Source organism: Pholcus phalangioides, unplaced genomic scaffold (assembly GCF_987345545.1).
Source record: "Pholcus phalangioides strain wild (caught in Gottingen) unplaced genomic scaffold, Ppha-v1.0 ptg000024l_1, whole genome shotgun sequence".
NCBI classification, from domain to species: domain Eukaryota; kingdom Metazoa; phylum Arthropoda; class Arachnida; order Araneae; family Pholcidae; genus Pholcus; species Pholcus phalangioides.
The window spans coordinates 31,966,793-31,986,620 of record NW_028301616.1 but is presented as its reverse complement, the minus strand read 5'-3'; the positions used below and the strand labels follow the sequence as shown (position 1 = coordinate 31,986,620).

The 19,828-nt window shown below is 38.1% G+C and overlaps 1 protein-coding gene across 1 annotated transcript; it reads right to left on the bottom strand.

The window, feature by feature from the left end:
* Positions 1-239: 239 nt before the first annotated feature.
* LOC149069233 (uncharacterized) lies at positions 240-15,052 on the bottom strand. The gene is made up of 2 exons (XM_089250723.1): positions 14,931-15,052; positions 240-6,495 (listed from the first exon to the last, which is right to left on the bottom strand). The coding sequence occupies exons 1-2, from the start codon at positions 14,949-14,951 to the stop codon at positions 4,030-4,032; spliced, it is 2,487 nt and encodes an 828-aa protein (XP_089106849.1). The 5' UTR covers positions 14,952-15,052; the 3' UTR covers positions 240-4,029.
* Positions 15,053-19,828: the final 4,776 nt, after the last annotated feature.

Genomic DNA, 19,828 nt, shown 5'->3' with positions numbered 1-19,828 from the left:
GCCCATAGGCGGATGCAGGGGGAGGGCGGAAGGGACAACCACTCCTCCCGTTGACAAAAAAAAAAATATTTGCATTACTAGCATAGGAGGGAGGATGGAGCTTGAAAATCCCCCCCTTTCTCTAAACAACCGCTCCCTCCCCCCCCCCCCCCCCGCTTGAAGAGCCTGTACCCACTTATGGTGTGGGCCATGGCTTTTTGTAATGACAGAACAGTTATATCATGAATTTTTTTCAATAATAAGAAAAAAAAAAACTTTATTATCATGTAAAACCATTATTTACATTTTTCACTCACAAATACACAATTCTAAAAGATGAGCTTTCAATAGCCCTCTGTTGAAAATAATAATTTGTCATCACCATATAAAACACGAAATTGCACCATACACGAATATATCACATATATAACACCATATAATCAACTTCCTTTCACACACACATCGATACGCATGAATTAAAAAAAATTAAATTTTAAAATAAGAATTTATTTTCCTCGTTTATAACGAGATTCCCATAAAAGTTGCCCCGAGATTATTTCGGGTATGAAAATCCGGTTTCGAAAATTCCCCAATCAATAAAGTTCATCAAGTCTCATAATCTTCTGAGGAACTTTGAAATTATGCATACAGTGTGTAATAACGGTGAGATGAAATTCTTTTCAATTGGTTTCAAACTAATATGCACTCGCCCTGCAAGTTCATATATAAATGATCCTTTACCATATAGATTTCAATAATTTAATAATTCGATAACAGTCCTTATATCCACCAAGAACTATCAACTGAAGAAAATAATTCAAAACTCATCTCGTTAAGAGTCTCTATGGACAGGGCCGCAACTGGGGGGGGGGGGGAGCAGGCGGGAGTCGTACCCCGGACGCCAGTCCCGAGGGGGCGCAAATTTCATTCCGAAACCTCTCCTTCAATGTTACAAAGGGGCGTCAAGATGCGCTTTTGTCCCGGTTGACCAACCATCTAGTTGCTGCCCTGTCTATGGATGATAAACGTCGAGACGAACTTGGGAAAGAATTGATGTGCGCAACACCAAGATTCGAACCTCGGTCCTCTTGTAATCGGGGCACGCGTCACGCTATAGTGCGTGTTATAAGGAAAGAAAATTAGTATCTCTCTGGTAGCGTTTCATAAACGCCGGTCCGTTAAAGGGTTGCATCCGGCCCACCAAAAAGGTGCGCTCCGGTAAAAAAATAATACATCAATAATACACATTGAATAATATACAGGGTGAGTCCATAATTCCCCTTACCGCATTTTACTGGAGAACCTTTGATCCTGGAGGCATACTTCTAATTGCAAAAAGTAACCGAATAACGTGTAGAACTCAGATTACGCCATTGCAAGGGGGTTGAATGGTTATTAAAATATAAAAATTAACTTTTATACGGAAATCTCCCGTCCTCAAAAATCCAATTAGAAAGCTGTTTGTACTGTATCTCCTGGGGATAGCAAATGAAATTTCAAGTTTCTATGTGCAATATTCGTTGAGATATTTGATTTCAGAAATTGCAGAGAAGTTGGGAAAGAATTGCTTAAAAACTATCGGACAACGCTTCTTTTCCTTATTTATTCTGTTCTTCCTCAATTTTTCTCTGATTTTTGAATTCAATATCTCACCGAATATTGCACTTGAAAACGTGGAATTTTTTTATTGTCCTCAGAAGAGACAGGGCATCTTTATTATTGGGTTTTGGACGCACGGTATACATATAAAAATTAATTTTTTTTTAATTTTCATAACTATACAACTCCTTGCAACATGATTGATGTGTATCTGAATTCTCTCGTTATTTGGATACTTTCTCCAATCTGAAGTATGCCTCCGGAATCAACGGTTAACCAGTAAAATGTGGCAAGGGTATGACCCTGTATGCACTCAGACTGATCATAAAAAACGGAAATCGCCAATTACCACAATAAAAGTTGTCATTTATCAATGGAAAATTGCGAATTGATTGGAAATGAAGTGCTAATGAGAATCACAGTTGATTAAAACTTAATTCATGCAAAAACAAACCCGTTTGATTTGACAGATTTGTGAAATAACGAGAAGAATATGCGTATGACTGTAACTAATTATGATAATTATAATTATATATTTATCATAATATAATGTATAAGTTAAGTTATGAGAGTAATCTTAAGCCTTGATTTTTCAGTGAAGAACAGAAATTAAAGTGAGTTTGGTTGAAAAAAAAAGGGGTATTCTTATAAAAAATATTCGGGACCTTAGAGTAGGTACAGGAGGCAACTATACCTCCTCTAAGGTCGAGACAACCAGAATTATCGGAATGTCCCTTGAAATATGGGTCATATGGTCACCTGACACGTACCATTTTCTTGCCGGCGGCGGTCTGTAAAGGTTGTTCACCCCTTGCTCCTGCGGTAAATTGATTAATGCGCTTTGTGTTTGGTTGTTTAACACGCGTCATATCAACACCTCCTAGAGATATACAGGGTGCACAAATATAGCTAACAGCTGGCACCGCAGTTTACTGGTGAACTAGAGGCATATTTCCAATTAGAAAAATGAGTTCAGCTACATCGTTCGTGTTGCAAGGGGTTGTATAGTTATTGAAATAAATGAGAATAACTTTTTATGCGGACACCCTGTCCTCAAAAAACCCATTCAAAAAGTTGTTGCGCTGTCTCTCCTTATGGCAAAAAAGAAAGAAAAAAAAAATCCTTGCGATATTTTAATTAAAAAATTGGAGAAAAGTTGGGAAAGAACAGCATAAGCTATCGGACAACGCTTCTTTCCCTTATTCAGGCTGGGTTTTTTTTCCATTTTTCTCCAATTCTTCTTTGAATTTGAATATCTCAGCGAATATTGCACTTGGAAACATGGAACATTTTTTGTTGGTCTCAGGAGAGGTAGTGCAACAGCTTTCTAATTGGGGTGTTTTAGGTGCAGGGTGTCCGTATGAAATGTTAGTTTTTATACGGACTTTAATCCGCTTTTAATCTGTTTTGATCAAATACTGTATAAGTAGAAAGAGGGAAATCTCGAGTTTCATGCAGTTGCCGGCAGGTAGCGCTAACGCTCTTCCTTAGGCCGCAGCTTCAGTGTTTCTCAAGATGGCGACTGCACAACATAAATCGTTTTGTGTTCTAAGCTTCGCGAAGTGTGAGTCCGTAGCAACCGTTTATCGTGCTTCTTGTCGACCACACCGTTGTGTTGAACTTCCTACCGCTCAGAGCATTAGGCGATGGTATATACAATTCCGAGACACGGGTTGTCTGTGTAAAGGGGAATTTCTTGGCAGTCTCCGAATGCCAGACGAAAATGTGGAGCTCTTCCGACAGAGTTTCGCACATAGTCCACAGACATCCACTCGCAGTGGATGCAAACATGCTCGCAAAAGTTTGGGACGAATTTGACTACCGTATAAACATATGCCGTGCATCCCAAGGTGGACCTTGGAGAGGTCCTATTAATAGAGCACCTTTAATTTAGACATGTAATATAAAATTGATCTTAAGTGTCTATATATCCAATATTTTTCGTAATATACGCATTTCAAATCGGGTGATTCTTTTTGAAACACCCTGTGTTTCGATAACTATACAAACCCCCTCCACTGCAATATGAATGACGTATCTGAGATCCACACGTTATTTGGATACTTTTTCTGTTTGGAAGTATGCCTCTAGGATCAATGGTTCACCATAAATTGCTGTTCGAGGAGTTAGCTCTCTTTATGCACCTGGTATATTATTAGGTGCTGGTCATTATAGCGTTAAAGTATGTAGTAACTTTCGGGGCACCCTGTACGAATTTTGTTCGTGAGTCATTCAACACACGACAAGTTAAAAAAACGGTACAATAGTTGGGATGTGTAAAATAATTTACCAGATCTTCGGTTATATACGAAGACTTTCTGCATAGTTCGTTCAAAACAGACTCTGGAATCTGTGGATCCCCGTTGATCCTGGGATCGCGAATAACAACTTTCATTAACTGAAGTGTTTCCGGTTAAACGAAGAAGGGCAAAACCTCTTGTTTGAAGTGCTTCAGTCCGTCTTGTCCGCCTCGGTTTTTTTGTGCGCAGGAACGACAGGAACCCACCTCCTGGACGAGACGTCGCTTGTCTGATGCTCACCACTCGACGACCACCTGTGGTGGTTTTCGGGTAGCGATTGCGCGGACGCGTACGCCGTCGCGTTCTTGTCCGGAGCTGCGGATTCCGTAGTCGTGGTTTTGTGGTATATCCTGATGGGTGCCGGGATGTTTTGGTAAATTAGTATCGGCTGTCTGTGGTCTCTGGGCGCTGCCGTCGGCCAGGTCGGTGGGACATTGTAGTTGACCACGGGTAACTGCTGTCGATAAGGCTGCTGCTCGGGTTCATTTTTAGGGCGAGTCTCCTGGTGCTTGGCGGCTGAATAGTTCTTGTTTTCGGTTATAGCCATGGCAGGTGCGTAATGGAAAGTAGACTTTTCACGCACTCTCTGCATCTTCGGTATTTCTTGAGTGGTGGGAGTGGTCATCTTTTTCTGTTCTGCATCTGGTTTCGCGACTGCTTGTGTATCTAGATTTTCTTTCGACATCATCTGCATCTTCATGGGCATTTTGGCGTCACTTTTACTCCCTTGAAACATCGCCATCATATCCATAGAAATCATTTTCATAGGACCGGACATTTTGGCGTCACTTTCGGTTTTCATTTTGCCACTCTCGGGCATCGCCTGCATATCCATCGAAGTCATTTTGACCGGTCCTGACATTTTGGCGTCACTTTCGGTTTTCATTTTGTCACTCTCGGGCATCGCCTGCATGTCCATCGAAGTCATTTTGACCGGACCTGACATTTTGGCGTCGCCTTTACTCCCTTGAAGCATTGTCATCATATCCATCGGAGCCATTTTGTCATGGCTTATCAGTTTTCCTGCCATCTTTTGGTCACCTGGTTTCACCACTTCGGTGTACTTTGGTGCTGCGGTCGTAGGTTTTTGGGTTGTTTCGGGAGTTTTTGTCGTCGTCGTGGTCTTTTTCTCGCTTTGTCCGGTTGGTGGCTCCCTCAAGTGTTTGATTTTTTGGTTAAATAGATCGGTGATATCATGTTCGAATATTTCCATATCATCGTAATGGTCCAGGTGCGCTTGATTACCGTAACCGGGATAGTAGTCCATCGACCTGGCGATTGGCGTGGATTCCATCGAGGCGTACTCACCGCCTCCGCCGAAGGCTCCTATATCTGGCGAGCTGAAACCAGCGACACCAAGTCCCATCATGTGCAGGAACTTATTCATTGAGTCACCAACCGACCCAAAACGCTGAGTCACATCCGATCCGTGCTCGGGAGAGTCCGCAAAGTCGGCGAACGCGTTGCTGATTTCTAAACTCGTTCCTCCGAGTCCCTCAACGCTGTTGAAGAGTGGCCTGTGCTTTGGGAATTTAGAAGCGTAGTCAGGAAAGTCTGATGTTGGTGGAAGGACGTATTTCGGTGGCGCATACCGAGACGGTCGGGCGAACAACTTTCGGGTGAATCTGAATCCTTTAGGTGGAGGTAACTTTGAAGGTATTGGCTGTGATGCCGCAGTGTAAAGATCTCCTCCGTCGTACATTCCCATACCACCACCACCATGAGGAGGTACTAGACCAGGATAAGGTCTCGCGAAAGGTCTGTAGGGATTATCGGGATGCACTGTGGATACCGGAAGCCTATCCGAAGCGATTGGAGCGAGTTCGGGGAATTCCATCGCAGATCCGGCATAGGGGAACTGGCTCCATGGAACTGCGGCACTAGGTAAAGCCAAAGTGGGTGCAGCAACGTAGGGGTTGAACAGGTGGCCGAAAGGTCTCGCACCAGGGACAAAATATGGTCTGCTGTTTGATGGTGATGGGTAGAACACAGGTGGTGGATGTGCCGGTCGTCTTCTTGGTATAAGGTAAGAGAAAGACGTTCTTATCTTATCCATCCAACCTCTTGAAGGGATCTGGATCTGTCTAGGGTCGATGAACTGCGGAGGAAGCATTCCGTATTTGGAAGTTTTCGGGTGATCCACTGCGACATTCGAATAAGGAAACGGAACACTCGCGTACATATTATCTTTTATTGATGACACTGACTCAGCTGGAACTTCTTCCTCTTGATGGGTATAGGAATATTTCTGGGCTGTTCCAGCTTCATTGGCAACACCATAGTTGTTGCCACCCTGAATAATCTTCTTGATGTTCGCCATGTTCAAAGCTTTCTGTAAGTTGCTGATGTGTTGCCCGGACAGCATGTCTAGCTGTACGGGTCTTGGAGGCTGTAGGATAACTAGAGGCATTTTCTGTATACTCCTCAAGTCCAAGAGTTTCGGGAAGGATGAACTGGACTCACGATCTGTTTCTCTCGAGTCAGTTCTTTTTGTGCTTTCTGGTACGAAAACACTGCCACCGCCGCCGTCACTTTCATCCACTGATTCGTCACCTTGCTGCGCATTTATTCGTCCAACAGCAGTGATCAAGCAGCAGAACGAAACTACGAATGTAACCTAGAAAGAAGAAAAGGGGAAAACAGAACTTTTTTCATTTTCAATCATTTAACACAAAGGTCTTCATCGCATGGCCAGCGGGCCACATTTGGCCCTTGGAGCTTTTTACCGTGGCCCACCGATCATTTTCAGAAAATGTTTGAAAGCATTGGAAAAATTTTTTTTCTATAATTAATGAAGGAAATAATTTCGGAATTGATGAAAATTCAGAATCACTAAAACAAATAATTTTAGAGTTTTCTGAAAAAAATAATTTCAGAAACAGGAAAAAAAAAATAATTTTCAATCAACGAGGGAAATAATTTCGTAACTTCTGCTAGAAAAGAAATGTTTGTACAGTACTAATATGATACTAATTATTGAAAGAAGTGATTTCAATAGTGAAGAAAAATAATTTCAGAATTACCAAAATATGTAACCAAAGAATCATTTAAAGTGATTTCAGATCGAAACTAATCTCAGAAGTGATTAATTTAATCAGTAATTAATCAGATTTTTTCATCATTAGTGAAAAACAATTAATTTAGAATTGATCAAAATTGATAATTAATAAAAGAAATAATTTCAGAGAAAATAAAACCATAAATTATTTTTTTTACCTATTTAACTCGGGGTCGCATTGACCCTCCTTCAATTAATATGTCATCAAATTATATGAGTCGGTGCCCCACGAGCTTCGTGGGAAATTAAGTAAACTATTTCGCGGACCGGCATAAATGGGGAAAATAATTTGTGAACTGGAGAGAAAAAAAAACAAGAGGAAAATTTCCCACAACCTCCAACTAATTCTTCCATTACACACGCGAGGAAGAGAAGAGCGTTGAGCTGGGGCCCCTGCTGCCACCATCTGTGATAGCTCTTGAAGTGAAATTGGTTATCGGTTTTAAACCGGTTTGCAGCATGAAAATGAACAATTTGTGGTATTACTAACTATATAATGTTCAATTGTATGCTGCACACCAGTTTAAATTACATACAACAAAGACATCTGATTCTATGTTTGCCGCAAAACCATTTTTTGTAATCATTGCTGCGGAAATCATGAAATATCAACCAGGACTGGACAAATCATGCCTGACATGCCCTGGGATGTAAAAATTTTTACTGGGCCTGTATTTTTTCTGACTACATGCCCGACGCGGACAAATAAAAAAGTATCGAACATTTTCAACCATAGAACAAATTCGTTTTGTTTTTAATTTTTTCATCGACAATAAAGTAAGTGTTCTTATAAACACGCGTGAAATCTCACAAAAATGCTTGCTTTGATGCAAATGTGCAGAATTTCACATTTGTAGCTTCATTGGTTTCGGCTCGGCGGGATTTCTTATACAGTCGAGTCCCGTTTTAACGAATACCGTTATAGCGAAAATCTCGTTTTAACGAACACTTTTCTAGTCCTTCAAATAAGTTTACATAATAACAATGCTAGGTAACCTGGAATTCCTTTATAACGAAATTTCGATATAACGAAGGGATTATTCCTCCGGTCTCTTGGCATTCGTTATTAAGGGATTCAACTGTATTTGCCATGGAGACAGAGCGGGAGTATGTTTGGTGGACACTACCCGCGCTTTCCATGTCAGAGAGATATCAAAGCGTTCCTGAAGGATGGGTGTATCCGGAAAGTTTTATTAAAATCAAAGAAACATAGTTACCTCAGACGAAGGATATATGTAATAATAATAATAAATGAGCTGGTGACCACATTGTGTGTGTGTGTGGGGTTTCAAATTTTTCTATTTCTTTCAAAATTTCGAGTATTTAATAAAGAATATTACATATTGCTTGTGATATTTTTTACGCAAATATAAATCAATTTTCTTTTAAAAATTTTTAACGGAAATAAATCCAGTGATAGTATTTTCGCTCATGTAAAGTTTTGGAGATTTGTGAGCAGCCCTTATATTAACCGATATAAGCGTATAAGATTTGTAGTATGACATTGGAAGGAAAAAGGATTTTCAAGTATGAAGTGGTCCTTGATCATCTGCTTGTAACTCTTCGTTCAGGCCATGTGCTGATTACGAGGAGGAGGTACAAATGGTGAAGTTGCGGTAATTTAGATGTTTTTCCCTTCGATAAGTCCGAGGGTGCAATCCAGAATGGCAATTTCTTAATTTTTTCTGGTTTTTTGAAATCCATCCAAATTTATTTATTTGCATAAATTTATCGAAAAAAACATCGCGCAGACTCTTTTTTACATTTTTGACTCCAACTTGTTTCGACTTTCGCATGCCGTTTTCATTTTGACTCGAACCCAAAATTTCGGCAAAAATATCATTTCTATTAATCGAATTTCAATTTTCTATCTTTTTTCATTGTAATTCATATCGTCATACCTATAGCGGATTGCAAAAGAGATGGAGGGTTTCACGAATCAGAAAAAGGCACACTTGTACAGTAGAAGTTCATTGTAATGAGAATCTCACTATAACGTGTGATTTGCATTTGATTGTCAAATAGCCAATGTTGGAGACAAAAATTATTCGGCTACAGCGAGTTAATTCGCTATACTCTCAAAATACTGCTCAAAAATGCTAATTTTTCCTTGTTCCTCTTAGACATAAACATGATGACTCTTAACATAACAAATACTCCTTGTAATAAAAATTATTCTGAGGTGCATTTAACAAAGAATGGACACGGAGTCCCGTTTTAACTCCCTTCCTTATATTTTTTGGCTTCCTTGCTTCCGTTTCCATGGGTTATCCGAGGATGATGTCACTCTCCGTTATCCATACAAAGTTTATGTGAAAGAACTTTAGGTTATGTGAAAGAAGTGCAGTTTTAAAGTCATTTCCGAATAACAAAAAATCGTGATAGAAAAAACTTCCCGCTAACTTTAATCCAGGAAATGGGTTTGCAATTAAATGGCTTGCAATTATATATATATACTAGCTATAATACCCGGCGCTGCCCGGGTTTTCTTCAATGAGGCTTTTTTTGGATCACGTGATATCTCCCTCTCTTTTTCTTGAGGGACATACAAACCGTGTCCAAGTTAACCAATATGGCGACCTGCGCGATTCATGAAATAAACAAATCTAGATTTACACAGAAACGTAGAAATGAATATATTTTTTTCTTTTTTTAAGAAGCGCTAGGTATTTCGATCCCGCCACCCCCCTCCCTCCCTGAACTTCAAGTTATCCATCTGTCTGTTCCAGCTTCAAAAAATCCTTAGTTAAAGCTGTGGAATTTTTTCGATGCACTTTTCACGGGCTCATAACTAATTTTAAAATATCCTAACCCACATGAATTTATGCAAATAAATATCAAAAGAGACAATATGGAGACATTAATTTTCATACTTGAAAAGATATAAATGAAATCAATGATATTGCTCGAATATCCAACTCAAAGGTATAGGTTTGGCTAATTACTTCGTATTTAATCTCCTGGGCTTCGTATATCTCTAAGCGAACTGAATATTTCAAAAATCGAGAATTCAATACATTTTTTAAAATTATTGATGTGGCGGAAAATCCCACTAATTTCCGCATTTCTACAGTAAAATCGACAATTTTAGTACTGATTTCTATGAGGATCACCCTTTTTCTGACTCTCAAAGCGATGCTGATGATGATTATGACGTCTATTCAAAAAGCCTCATTACTGAGAGTATATTGAAAATGTGGCAAACCATTATAAAGGCATAAACTATCATACATATACTAACAGGATTAAAGAAGTGACAAACCGTTGTAAAGGCATATACACGTCTGAAACGCATTGCTAGGGAACCATGGTAACCAAAGTAAACGTTCGGAAAGTGATTGTTGAGGCCCAAAAACCATTGTTGCCGGACAGTTTTTTGCCCATTTGGAGCATTTGCCCTGGTCTGACGAAATTTTAAAGTAGCCTATCGTTCAAGTCGGGTCCCATTTGGTATATATGCAAAATTTGGCTGCGATCGATCTAAAATTGTAGATTTGTATAGAGAACACACACACACACACACACACACACAGACAGAAAATCAATTTTATATATATAGATATATATATATATAATTAGAGAAAATGGGAAGACGTAAAAAAATTAGAAGAAATTGAAAAAATTGTGGAAAAATATGGATCAATGAGGAGGCCGTTCTCAAGGGGGAACCTCCCCCCCCCCCCATTGCTCCAAACTGCAAAAATGTTTCTAATAATGGTATATCAAGCATTAAAAAAACTTGTAATAATGCTAAAGATTTTTTTGAAGCTTTTTCTGAATTTGTAAATATCTTGAGTGGCAACGGTTTTCCGTCTTCTCTTTTATGGGTTTCAAACTTCACCCAAATTTATGAACTTGTTAGCTCACACCCCGTGTTATGAAATGTCAAATTTTTGGTAAGTTTTATTTTATTTCATTCTTCAATTTTTATAATATCAATTTTGAAACATACTTTTTAGTAAATATCTAATTAACATTGTGCTACTCATGCGATTTCTCACGTCTTTTGGTTAATTTCATATTTTCTCACATTGGTTTTTGACTACAAAAGCTTGTTTATCGCAAAAATTTCGGGGGAACTGATGGTAAATTTAAGCCTATATATTAATCCTACAAAAATCAATTTTTTCAATTTCTTGGTCTTCTTTAATTTTTACGTCTTCCCATATTTTCTAATTTTATAATTTCAATTTATGTGTATAAAGCTGCCTTTTTTGACGCTATACTCTGACTTTCTGTCAGTTGCTCTTTTATAACGCTTGCTACATATATTATATATATATATATATATATATATATACACACACACACATCCTTTGATGACAAATACGTTGGATTTTATGATGTCGCGGAGACAAATATGAGGGAAATTCTCAAACACATCCCATCAGATCTCACTGATGAACAACGTTTGGTAACATATTCATAATGCCATGAGAAATTCAATCTAAAAAAAAGGGGTTTCAGTGAAACTAGAATTTTTATATTTACGAGAAATGTGCGGAATTATCTTGCTTTGCTACTAAAGTTTTTATAAACCGACGAAAAATGCTGCTTGTCAACCAAATCTCGACTATTTCATTAAAAGAGGAAATCAGGCCCTTTTCTGGAAGGGATTACATCCACTCTCACTAGAATCAATCAGAAGTAGTGAAGACCAGTTCAATTCATTCATTCCTAAATTCACGGGATTTATTCATAAGTTTGAATAATTAATTTATTGAAAAAAGATCCTTTGCTGTTTGGTTCAATTTTTTTAATCCTTCTGAAGAAAGATCCAAGAACCCCACCCCCCTCCCCCAGTCCCTATCTTTCCCATGTTAAATTCAACTCACTATGCGTGATTGCGACAATTTTGCGGAACCAATTAATCCCGTAAAGTCTCCTCTGTGTGTGTGTCTCCTCTGTATTAAGTAATTTTATACACAGATATTAAGCACACTGACCATTGTCTTACGCTGATGAATAATTATGTGAATTTTTTTCTTTTAGAATTTTTGAGAGAGACAAATCGCTTTCAAAGAGAGGATGAACTTTCGGATTATGGTTATTCGTGCCTTCAGTTCGTTGAAGGTTGAGGTCATTTGTCTCCTTTGGAACTGGTTAAGCAAGCTTCCTCATTCCACATTGGCGTGTTAATCCACTCTTCTACTCTTGTACGCACACACATCTATTTCTTCCCTTTTTTGGAATTTAAAACAAAACTTCGAAGAAACTGGCAGAGGATTCAATGGAACCGATTGGAACCAGGAATTTTCCCCGAAATGTCCGGGGCATTTAAAAGTTTTAACCAGGCATGCACTTTACCTGACTCCATGCTCGACATGAACACATAAAAAAACAAAAAATAAATGTAGTTTCGAATTTAGATTTTCTTTACAATTTTATGGTAATTTTCCAAATTTCAATTAGAAAAAATATTTATACATTTTCCGATATTTTCACACACACACACACACACATGCAAATAAATAAATTTCCCCCCAATTTTTGAAGTTAATCCAGAGATGATATTATTCGGGCATGATAAATATTGATTTGGACATCTATTGTTTTTGGTTATATGCTCGACCTGTTCATGCAAATTTTTGGAGATTTTTCCAGCCCCGATTAGAAATTATCCAAATATTTGATTTTTTACACATGATATTTTCTGGATGGTGATGGTCGTGTGTCTGACAGAAGTTGTTGACAAAAATATTAATGCACTAGCTGGGTTCGAAGTCAGAACTACTGAATGGAAGGCTGGCGAACTAACCACTCGGATAGAGCTTTTTTGAAACAAGGGACGAGCATCCTTGATAAGAATCGACTCTGCATTGGGTGTAAACCAATAACGCGGTCCTTGCAAGCAACAAGTTGAAGATGCCCGCCACATAAAATCCACGTGAGTGTGAGTGGACGTGAAGCATGTAAGTGAAATGGGTGAGGAAAAGTAATTTACTTTTTTATCTCTGGATAAGAGGACACAAGAAAATATGGTCTACAGGGAGCCATGGATGAAAATCAAGTGCAACGGGGAACCCTCGCATGTGCTTAAGGAGGGGGGGGGGCACAGAGAGCTGTGAAGGAAAACGCATGTAAGTGAATGATGAGAAAAATTATTACATTTTTTTACCCTGGTTATTGAGGGGGGGCATAGGAAGAAAATATGGTCTAAACCAGTGCTTCCTAACGCGGGTTAGCACCCCCTGGGGGAGGGCGATAGAATGTTCCAGAGGGGCGGTAGAAGCTACGGGTATAACATAGGATCTTATGGGTTATTTTGCGTTGGGGGCGGTAGGAGAAAAAAATTTCTGAAGAGGAGGCGATGGGACAACAAAGGTTGGGAAACTATGGTTTGTCCCATCGCTTCCCTTCTTCAGAAATTTTATATATTAACCGATATATATATCGCCCCCCAACACAATATAATCCATAGGATACTATATTATACCCGTAGCTTCTACCGCCCCTCTGGGACATTCCATTGCCCTCCACGGGGCGTTAACGCCCACGTTGGGAATCACTGGTCTAAATGGAGCTATGAATGAAAATCAAGTAAAACGGCAGGCATGGCAGGTGATTAAGGGGGCCACTAAGAGTTATGAAAAGAAAAACGCATATTTAACCCTTTTAGACCCAAGCATTCATTTTCTGGAATTTGAAATATATTTATATAAAGAGATATAACATAAAGATATTTTTGCATTTTTTTTGTACTAAAAAAATGCATTAAAAACATAACTGTCATCTAATTTTTATTTTCCTAAAAAATGTTTTTCAAATTTAAAATTTTTTTTTTGTGAAGAAATAATTCACTTCGTGTTCAAATTTTTTCAGCTAAGATGATGCAGGATATATTCATTTTCACATACAACTTTTTTTTGTAGAATTTCATTGATAAATTTTATGCGAAAAAAAAAATCACAATTTTCCTGGAGGCACTTTCTTCCGGGAGCGGTCTCAAAAACACCCAGAAAGTTCAACTTAAAGTGCTGCCCTCTGAAAGGTCTCAACATTCATATTCACTATACCTCGATTTCAAAACTTACACAGTACAAAAAAAAATTACAGTGAAGAAAAAGCAACCCACACGTTTGTGGATCTGAAAGGGTTATGCAAAAATAGTGAAAAAGTAATTAACTTTTCATTCCTGGTTAAAACAGAAGGTCGCAAGAAGAGAATATGGTCTGAAGAGAGCGATGGATGAAAATTAAGTAAAAGGGGAGCCATGGCAGGTGATTGGGGGGGGGGGCGGAGACTCGCACCGGGTTCAAACCCCACTGTCACCACGCTGCTGGTAGTTTGTTTTCTGTGGTTCCCAACTTCGAGGTTCGAATGCGAGCCGATTAAAATCCCCGTTAAAAAGTCTCGCCACAGAGAGCAACAGGCCTACAACAGTGCAAGTATTCAAATATCACACTTTACTCAGACTTTGTAATATAGATGACACCTCTAAAAATTCATACACAACACTATATACGCACATTTAGACCGTAAGGTACACACACTTACACTTCCGGCACAATTCAGTCGGTAGTAAATTTGCCCATGGCGATAGACCGGAGTTGTGCGTGGTTTGAAAAGGGGGAAAAAAGGTGATTGAGGGGCACAAAGAACTGTGGGAAAAAACAAACCTAGATGTGAAGCATTTAAGTAAAAGATGTTGAAATAAGATGATATATAATATCTTATCCCAGGAGATAAGACACGTGGAGCCACATGAAAAATAAAATATAGTCCCTACGGGGCCACACATGAATAAAAGTTAAAAAAACACGGGTCTAGGTGACCTTTCGGAAATTTAGGTTCTGGAAATAATTTATATCACTAATCACATCTTTTTCTACGGCATATCACAATAATAGGCCATCGTATTTTGTGCCTTTTAAAATTTGAAAATACGCCACAAAATTGAACTTTAAAAAAAATTCATATCAACATACATCAAAATAAAAATGTATAGGAAACTACTATAATATGAAAACGATGTTCACATAGAGGATCCTTACCTGTAACATTGGAAGTCGCATGTTTTCGACGGGTAACGTTATTACTTGGCGCCTCGAGACGCCGTCCGTCGCTTCTTCCGACAACAAATTTGACCAACGTTGTTCTGAAGGCTGCGGTACACGTGACCGAGTTTATAAAAAAACGACCTCAAAAATGGAGGTCAGGTTCTCAAACATATTGCTGACCCCTCCCGGCTTGTCATTACCACACCACACACCCCCCCTTTTCAAGACCAAGATTTGGTTCTTATTTCATCTTACGTACCTACCTACCTACCCTATCTCTTTCTCTCTCTCTCTTCTTCTTCTTACTCCCCCATTAACAAGATCCTCTTCTTCTCTCCTTATCTCCTTATTCTTCAATATTATATGTAATACATTTTTCTTTTTCTTATTCCTACCAATTGATTCCACATCATTTACCACAGGTACGGTAAACACATCTGCACCTTATTTCCCGAACCGAATAACTCTAAGATGGTCGATGCGGTTTTCTTTGCTCCTATTATTATTATTATTATTATTATTACTGATAACAATTATTATATATTTTTTACCTCCTGTGGTGCATTCTCCAATCAAAGAACTCAGTTATGAACTTGAACCTCTTTTTTTGTCTATTTTGATCCATGAGGATGATTCAGAGGAAAGACTTGCGCATTATTTGACATTGAAAGGATATTTAAATACACCACGCAATTAGAAAAATTCCCATAAAAAATTGAATTATTCAATTCAAAAGAAGAGCAATTTCGAAAAAAAAACTTTCCTCTTCGACATATTCAATGTTCAATCATGAATATTCTAATATTTAGTCATTCGAAGAGTTCAATGCCCATTCTGGATGGGTTTTTAAATTGAATAACAAGACCGTATTTTATTCTGTAGAATTTTCCTCATGCCTGAAAATGAATGAAGAATCGCTCTTTCGTAATGCAAATTCTTTATGAAACTACGCGATAAAATATAAACTTTGAATGCTTTCTTTTATTCTGATTTTTTTTTCTCCATATTTCCCCTTCAGAATTATTGAATCGATGTAGTGTTTGTATCCGGAACTTATGCACATTCTTTTAATATAAAAACTGCTGTAATGCATTTTGTTGTTCGAAAATTGAGTCGTTCAAAGGGTAGCATTGAATATTGTGTGATAGGTTCCCTGCCCTAAGGTGTGGAATATTATATAAACTGGCAAGGCCTCGAAGGATTCTCAATCCAACCCTACGTATAGCTTATTTTTGCATTTTTTTCTTTTTCATCTATTTCTCTTACGGAAACTTTGAAAAAATTTCCATTTTCTTCCTAGGGAACCCTTCAAATAGTTTCGATGTTCTAGGGCAGTGATTTCAACCTTTTTGTGACTCGCAGAGCCCTTTTCAGTATGTAATTTCTATGGTGGTGCCCGTTGGCTTCATTTTTTATTTTTCAAATTTACTGATTTATTTTATTTCCTTCGAGCCGTCATGGAGCCTCTGGTTAGTGTACATGGAGCACTGGTTAAGAACCGTTTTTTAGGGCATCCTTAAAATATTTTCAATGTTGTACTGCAGAGTTTTTCTACCTATGGTCCGCAGACCACGGGTGACCCGTTAGCAGATGTGATGTGGAAATTTAATTTTAATCAAAGGAAAATTGATCAATTGTATGCTACTTATATTGGTAGTAGTTATTACATGAGATTTAATAAAAGATTAGGCACACATACCTAATATAATCTAATATAACCTACCTGCATATAACTTGAAATTGGATTATTACATGAACATTTTCGTGTAAATTTCCATCATTTAGTGGTCTATCTGATTGTTCAGGCATTTTACTGATGCTTAAGTTCAGAGAAATGGATAAACACTGTTCTAGGGAACCCTTAGAATAGATTTAGTGTTCTAGGAAACTCTTGAAGCAAGCATTATACTGTACATATCCTAAGACAGTCTTCCATCTCTACTCGTGTATTATATCACCTGGAAAATATCCTCGAACTATCCGGCACCCTATCTATGCTCTCTTCTAATGCATCTCCATCATCAACAACAGTACACGTGTTTCCAAAAAACTGGAACGTCCCAGAAATTTATGCGCACGGTTAATGAAATGCTCAATGGCTGAATTGTGCGTTTCCCTATTTTAAGAGGTTTTACCTGAGCGTATCGTGGTAATAAATGTGCATAAAGTAGATTGCATGCGTCCGCAAATGCCAAACACTTTTTCCATATTTGTAAAATTAGAGCATATAAACTTGAAATTGGATTATTACATGAATATTTTCAGGTAAATTTACATCAACTTGATCGAATTAGTGCTGCACGTATTCGCTGGTTATGTATGTAAACCTAGAACATAGATTTCCAATTGGTGTTGGACGGCACAAAACGGTTCCTTATAAGAGCTTATTTGGGGCTCCGTCAAAACGGTTCCTTATAAGCTTATTTGGGGCTCCGTGAAATCAAACGTAATGGAACCCCTTGAAAGTCCCAGCACCCGGAGAGCTTGTAGATAAATAAAAAATATATATTTTTATTGATGACTAATACTGATGAGCTGTTCTTTATCCGGAAATTTCGACGAAATAGTATTATTTAAACAAATTCAGACCATTTCGATGACTAAAAAACTGAGAAACAGTAATTCCAGTAGTTTTTTCTTCCCCCGTCGGTCACAAAACAGCGGAATTTCGACCGTGGAAAGAATTGAACAAAAACACTGCACTGCAATTATTTTTTCCATCAAATCATTCTTTTGTTTGATGTTAAAATTTTTCGCATTTTTTATTAAATATGAGAGATTAAAAATCGAAAATTATTATTTTGGTTACAAACCAGAAGCCGATTCCAACTCCTTGTGACGATAAGATTCCACACAAATATCATTTTTCATATTACTTGGGAATCATTAGGTGATCATATGTCCAGTATTTAACGGGACATTCACATATATGTATAAGTCGTAAAAAAAGATTGGCTTTTTTTTTGGAATTTTTTTTCTTTTAGGAGTAGTGAGGTTTCTCAAACCAAAAAACGTGAACTTCACTGGACACCCTGTGTATTGAAAAAGTACTCAGAATTCGTTTAGATTCCGTGGAACATCCACAAAGTTCCGCAGAACAGCCTGATAACCATCATGGGTTCCACGAGAGATCATACGATGGAAACAACTGACCTAAAACAGTTCAATTTTCACAGTAAGTATAGAAAAACGGCACATTTCTGCAAATGCGAAATTACGTGCAGTATGAGAAAAGGCGTGCTGATATCTTACGAATGCATTGCAATGTGCCCATCTTGGACCTTGTCTATGGATTTTATGCACCAAAAAATTGAATTGATGAATCTCCAGCACAGATCTGGATTGGACCTCAACCATGATTCCCATTGTCGCCTTTTATAGCAGATAGATATAGCAGCTGGTTTGCAATTAATCACCTTTTTTGTTCTTTTAGCACAATCAGTACACTCATCAGCTGTCACAAAACCAGTTCACGAAGCATCGATGAAGTTTGATGGACATTGCCGAATTCTTGACCAAATTTGCATTTTCCATCTTCAAACAGGCTTCCACCTGCCTGAACCAAAAAATAGGGACCAAAGCATCAAAATACTTCTTTGGATGCCAGTGTACAATAGGCTCTCTTATCTGGATGTAAATGGCAATTTTTTCACTAAAGTCGAATTCTCTTACAACAAAATTTTCTCAGTGACTGTTCAAAATTTTAAAAAGCGGAAATTTCTTTATAACGAAATATTGTTATAACGAAGTGATTTCTTCAGTCCCTTGGAGTTCATTATAACAGGATTCGACTGCCTTAATACACCGACAATCATCTGCTTTGACACTGGGAGACCAGTATCATTCAGTAAGGGACAACTCCAAGTTGTGATGTTGCAGGGAGTTTTTCTCTCAATAGGGTTGTTCATGAATGGAATAGTTTACGTCCGGGGGACGTTAATTCTAACACAACTGAGACACGTTCAAAAAGAAGTGCGATAATATAATGGGACAAATCGAGAAGCTATCCATAGCTAAGATACGACCACTATATTGTTTTTTATGGGCAGTGCATTATATATTATTAATTATTAGCTTTTTTGTGATATATGCTCTTATATTTTAATTATATTTCGCATCCATATTTTTTAGGGGCATATTTTTCAGCCACCTCGCTGGGCAATTTGCCTGCCGAGCTTGGTTTGGTGTTTGTATTTGCATCTTTTGATTCCAAAAGTTGAAGACTTGTATGTACAGATGGCAATTTCGTTTGGCATGAAGAATTTGCTTATTTGGATTGCTGCAACACCGACACGGCTTTCTGAATTCGTTCTTCTTTATTGTGCTGCTTGCCTATCCATTACTATTTCTCGCAGAACCCTAATCGAGAAACACTTTTATAATCATTAAAATGAAGGAATGTCAGAGAAACCTCTATTTAATTTTTCTTACTTCAAACCGAACGGGGAAAACCCGATGTTAATTACACTTCAAACTAGAGGGCTAAGCGGCCATTGTTTCAAATTCAACCTTTGGTGCATTTTGCGGCCGCTAATAGCACTAATGAATGAATATGGACTAAATGGAATGAGAATACGTTCCATTTTTTTTTTCTGAGCCTTTCATGCATCTCCCCTCGTGAATTTAGGTTTTTATTTTTTGAATCGCCAAACACTTGACTCGATGCGGCAAATGGGAAGTGATTTGTTAGCTTAACAATATGAAGTGACTCAGCACGATCAACCTCATGTCACGTCAAGGAAGTAGTCGGCTGTAACATTACCGAAATCATTGTGGACGATGACAGGACAGAGCCACGAGGATACAAAGAGAGAGAGATTGTTATTTTGAAGTAAAAACAATACGGTTACTTAAATGAACGCTGCGTCGTGCGACGTATTTTGAAGGTCTGT

What these genes read in the sequence shown, in the direction of transcription:
- LOC149069233 (XM_089250723.1), bottom strand. Translation starts at nt 14,951, where the DNA reads ATGCGACTTCCAATGTTACAG. An exon ending in TGCGACTTCCAATGTTACAG is followed by an intron (nt 6,496 to 14,930) that starts GTAAGGATCCTC and finishes TCTTCTTTCTAG; the next exon opens with GTTACATTCGTAGTTTCGTT.